The 5371-nt window shown below is 49.3% G+C and overlaps 1 protein-coding gene across 1 annotated transcript in view; it reads right to left on the reverse strand.

Moving 5' to 3' along the window:
• The window catches only part of LOC106814559 (E3 ubiquitin-protein ligase UBR4-like), a 44982-nt gene that overhangs the window by 11926 nt on the left and 27685 nt on the right, over window positions 1-5371 (reverse strand). Inside the window, exons 28-32 of the mRNA XM_014818890.1 lie at window positions 2778-2931; window positions 2464-2571; window positions 1845-2035; window positions 1139-1327; window positions 290-434 (exon numbers count right to left, since the gene is read on the reverse strand). Coding sequence (XP_014674376.1) covers window positions 290-434; window positions 1139-1327; window positions 1845-2035; window positions 2464-2571; window positions 2778-2931 — 787 coding nt within the window. The remainder of the gene's footprint in view (window positions 1-289; window positions 435-1138; window positions 1328-1844; window positions 2036-2463; window positions 2572-2777; window positions 2932-5371) is intronic.

Here is a 5371-nt window from a genome sequence, read left to right on the forward strand (position 1 = left end):
GGATTGCTTGTGTAAACGAGGAAACGATTTCGCACGATGTTAGGCAAATGTACTGTCGATTTGAGCTCAAGTTGGATGAGTTACGCGTAGTAAATCGTAGGTATTATAAGGCTAGTAAATGACGAATTTCCCTTGTTTATTGATGTCACACTCCTTCCCTATTATCTACTCCTGATATATATATGTACATATATATATGGCAGATTTTGAGCAGCACGAGTTTAAAACTTATTACCCCGCGACGCGGCAACCCAGCAACGTCATGCCAACGAGGCGCGCACACACCTACCTGTTCTAGTTTGTGTATGACGGGCAGTCCCTCGGCTACGAGGAGCTGCGTGGGCGGGTGACCGCGGCAGAGCCCGGTCAGCAGACGCAGGATGAGCGGCAGCGCCGGCTTACCGATGAACTCCTTCCACTCGGGCGAGTCCGAACTGCAAAAACACGGAAATCGCGATGTTAACGATCCTGCCGTCAGGTTTCGGTTTGTTCCCGGGTGTCCTATGGGTAAGGGGTGAGACTGGTCAGAGGTCCTGTGGTCCTCTGGTTCCGGGGGAAAGCCACAGGACTTGCATTCTCTTGCATTAACGGATGGTAACGGGGCAATGACGTGCTTGTAGTAGGCAAATTCGGTACTGCATTTATTTATTTATTCATGTATTTTTTTTTAGCATTTATTTATTCGGTACTGTACTGTTGAATCGGTAATTGTTAACGGAATTACGTCTTGTTTATAATTTCGAAATGAAAATTTTGAATCGAATCGAACAGTTTTGAGTCTGCTAAACGTTAAGAGTCTTAAAATAATTAAAAATAATAAGAATAAAACGTTAATGTAATTTTTTTCTACACTGAGCCATCGTACGACGACCTGCACGAAAAGTATTTACTGCATGTGCAGCATTTCTTAACACCGAGACACTTTATACCTGACCAGCAAGAGAGGCATTTACTGCAACACATTTTTACACCAAGGCATCGTTAGACGATCAACAAGAAAGCGATCTACTACCGCACACGCTCAACACCGGGACGTCGTACGACGAGTTACACGAAAGCCATCAACTACTGCATGCGCAACACACTTCTCAATGCCAAGACGTCGCCGATGACGTACGACTACTATGGCGCCACCTACATGATGACGCTGTCGGCCTTAGAGGGCGCCGCGTGCAGCAGGATGTAGTCGACGGCGCTGCGCACGATCCCGCTCACCAGGATCAGGTCCTTGAGGTGCGTGCCGTTGTCGTTGCACTCGATGCTGCTCGCAATCACGCAGAAGCAGTCCAGGTGCACACTCTCGTCCGGCGTGTGCTCACAGTCAAACCTGGAGTTTAATTAGAGAGTGATTGCCGTCGAGCCGTTAACGAAATGGGAAATTATTTCGCAATGAAATTATTTTGGGGTGAATGGAGAGTAAGACGAAAATTACCAAAAAACATAAAGGAAATCGAGTCGAGGGTGAATGAAATTTTGTGATGAAGAATCGAGGGTGAATGACGCTGAAATAGTTTAAGAAGCACCGAATAAGCGGAACGAGGCGATGAATAGCGGCGCGGGACGATGGAGAATGATGATTGTGTAGATGGATGAGAATTCGTACGGATGCGATCGCGGTGTGGTTGGCATTAGTGGCACGGAGGAATGCCAGGCCACGGGACTCGTACTACCCACACCATACAGGCACACACAGAGGTCTGCGGAAATCGACTTAATCTACAATATTTTCCAGTCTTCCATCACAGGAAGGGGTGAAAAGCGACCGTTACAGTCCTTGAAGCTAGAAGGAAGGATGCTATCACCTCCCCCTCCTCCCCTCCCCCTCCATGCCTCCCTATGCTCACTTGTTGAAGTCGCAGTAGTGCTTGAAGTGAGAGATGAGGGTGTTCATCTTCTCATCGTCGCGGAAGGTCAGGAACGGGATGAGACGCATGAGTCCCTGCAGGACGGCGTGGTTCTGCCGGATGAAGCCGCTGTTGATGCGGTCCAGCAGCAGCGTTAGCTGGTTCTTGTCGCCGCAGTAACGCGCAAATGCCTGCAAGCGCATGCGAGTGAGAGAGAGAGAGAGAGAGAGAGAGCTTAGCGCATGGTAGCGGTTTGTTATATCTATGTGACATAGCTCTGTATGATGGAAATATACGACAGCGCCTGTAGAGGAAAACATTGGGGTTTCGTTCGAGTGGCAGGTTATACAGTCATACCATCGCTATATAATTGTCACATGTTTATAAAGGACACTTTTGGGGGTTTCCTTTGAGTGGCAGTTAAACAGTTATGCAGAACAGTTTAACAGATTGACGTGATTCACTGGACATGACCAGAGACGACCGGCCAGACCGACATACAGATCCTAATAACCACACATCAACCAAACGGGATCAGACTCGATCAATTTAGAGTCCCGCAAAACTTTTGCGGTAGCCACCACACGATCGCGTGCCAATATGGTCAACATGGCCTCACCTTGAACGAGTCTCCGTGCTGGGCGCTGGCTTCAGCTAGGATCGTCTCCATGACGGTGAGCAGCTGCTCAGCTAAGGTCGCGCTGTCCGCCTGCTCCACCAGCAACACCTGTCGCCATGGCAACGCAACAGAAGCCGCATGTAGATGCCGTAGATCGGCTATTGTACACACGCATGCAAACACGCACGCACACACAAACGCACACACACACGCACACATAAACGAACTTACACATAGAGATACAAGAGCAATAGTGAACTAGTGGAAACACACTAGTACCTGATAGATAGACGCTAGAGTAAACGCGCCCGTACCTGATTCAGAGCTCCCAGCATGATGTTGATGGTGTTGAGCGCGGGATCAATGAGGCGAACGCGATTCACCTTCACCTTCACGCAGAAGCCAACCAGCTTCAGCAAGACCACCAGCAGAGGGCGCCCCCGGTTGATGTCCTTGATGGCGGCTAGCCTGAATGGCAAAACAAAAGAGCAGCGCGTCAGCGATAGATCGAGGATAGAGGGCAACAAAGACACCCACACGAAATCGAATGCAACGTCAAATTAAGCACCTCTGCGAGTTTGTCTCACGTAAATCGAGCTAATGACTACAGAATAACTGACTTCAATAACACCAATCAACAAATAAATTTCTTAGCACCTAAACTTTAACATAAAAGATTTAAAATTATGCTTAAATAATTAACTTGAACAAATTTATGTAACTTATATCCATCTATCTATCTATATCTAATGTACATGTAGTATATATGTACATGTAGTATATATGTACATGTAGTATATATGTACATGTAGTATATATGTACATGTAGTATATATGTACATGTAGTATATATGTATGAGCTGTATGTTGCAGGTACGTACGTGTTGATCACATAGAGAGCCATGTGCAGCATGTAGGGCAGCAGCTTCATGTTGCTCTCGCGGCCGCCCCCGCCCGTGTCCTCGCTGAACGACCGCTCCTGCGCGAAGCGAGCGATCAACAGCTTCAGGTCGTGAACCGATGACTGGTAGGTGATGTCACGGTGACCCGTGCACTCCTGCAGATACGTGTTGTGCCTGCGCGCAGAGCGAGGGAGCAAGAGTTAGCTAGTTATACATTCCTGCAAGCAGAGTGAAGAAAAGCGAGTGAGAGAGATAGGAGAGAGAGGAAGGGAGAGGGAGAGAGAGAAAAAGAGCCGGGAGAAAGGGAGGGAGGGATGCAGAGAGAGGGAGAGAGAGAGGAAAAGAGAGAGAGAGAAAGAGAAAGAGAGAACGAGAGAAAGAGAGAGAGAGAGAGAGAGAGAGTTATTACTTAAACCGCAACATGGTCTTAAACCTAATCTAAAGGAACTGGACAACCGTGTTGTGTTGGGTTACTACCAACACCTGAACACACGGACACCTACCTTGCCAAACAGTTAGCGAATAGAGACTCCGCAACATTCGGGCCCCAGACCGGCAGCAGACCATTGCACTTTGTGTTGGCGTTCTGCAGAGCCGCACTCTCCCATTCCTCTCTTCCTCTGGCCAACCTGAAGGTGAACAATTAATATGATCGATCAGTCTGAATACGCTATTAATGGTACTAATATGCTAAGCATTTCCAGTGATGTTTCTCTCTTACCCCAGCATACATTATATAAACAGGTTAGTAGTATAAGCTATATTGCATCGCAAAACCGTTGTTTATATCTGTCTGTATCTTTAACTCGATATTTTTACAGTCAGCGAACCTTGTTACCTTCACTTTATTGTTGACATTGCGTAAAATGAATTGTATAATATACATGTACTTTTGGAAATAAAAGTCATTATAAAAAAACCCTGTAGGCGAACATTTCTCGTGGCCGAGAAAACACGGACCTCACGCTGAAAACAGCTGCTACAGTGCGTGTGGAATACAACAACCTGAGATGCAACCGAGACTACCACTGAATATTGAATGTAACTTCATCTGTGTACGACACATCTTTAATTTGTTGGATCGTAAAGTATCTCTATGAGCACAAACCTACAGCAGTAGATTATCTGTGTTCAGTGGAATCGCATTTGTGCATCAGTGCGGGGTCAAATTCGTTTCGAAGATCAACGTGATCCCCCCCACCCCCGCCACCAAGCTCACACACAATTGTTACCCGGAGGACCGCAGCAGGGAGGAGCAAGGAGAGGAGCAGGGAAAAAAAAAAAAAAAGGAGGACAGGAGGAGGAGCAGGAAAGGAGAGAGCAGGAGCGAGGAGGAGGAGCAGAAGGAGGAAGCAGGAGGAGGAGCAGGGAGCAGGAGAGGAGGCGGAGGAGGAGCGAGGAGAAGGAGGAGGAGGCAGGAGGAGGAGCAGAGGAGGAGCCAGGAGCAGGAGGAGGAGGCAGGAGGAGGCAAGCAGGAGAGGAGCAGGAGGAGGACAGAGGAGAAGGAGCAGGGCAGGGAGGAGAAGCAGGAGGAGGACAAGGAGGGAAGCAGGGGAGGAGCAGCCCAAGGAGGAGCAGGAGGAGGAGCAGGAGGGGCAGGTAGGAGGAGCAGGAGAGGAACAGAGGAGGACAGCGAGGAGGAGCAGGGAGGAGGAGCAGGAGGAGGAGCAGGAGGAGAGGCAGGAGGAGGAAGCAGGGGGGAGAGGAGCAGGAGGAGGAGCAGGAGGAGGAGCAGGGGGAGGAGCAGGAGGAGGAGCAGGAGGAGGAGGCAGGGGAAGGCAAGAGGAGGAGGCGCAGGAGCCAGGAGGAAGCAGGAGGAGCCTGGAGGAGCGGAGGAAGGTGAGCAGGAGGAGAACAGGAGGAGGAGAGGAAGAGGAGGCAGGAGGAGCATGGAGGAGGAGCAGGGGAGGAGCAGGAGACAGGGAGGGGTGGAAGAGTGCATGAGTCAGTCATCAACTAGCCCTACCCGATACAGCCATGTGGCAGTCTACATGCACGATGTTGCC

Source organism: Priapulus caudatus, unplaced genomic scaffold (assembly GCF_000485595.1).
Source record: "Priapulus caudatus unplaced genomic scaffold, Priapulus_caudatus-5.0.1 Scaffold945, whole genome shotgun sequence".
Taxonomy (NCBI): domain Eukaryota; kingdom Metazoa; phylum Priapulida; class Priapulimorpha; order Priapulimorphida; family Priapulidae; genus Priapulus; species Priapulus caudatus.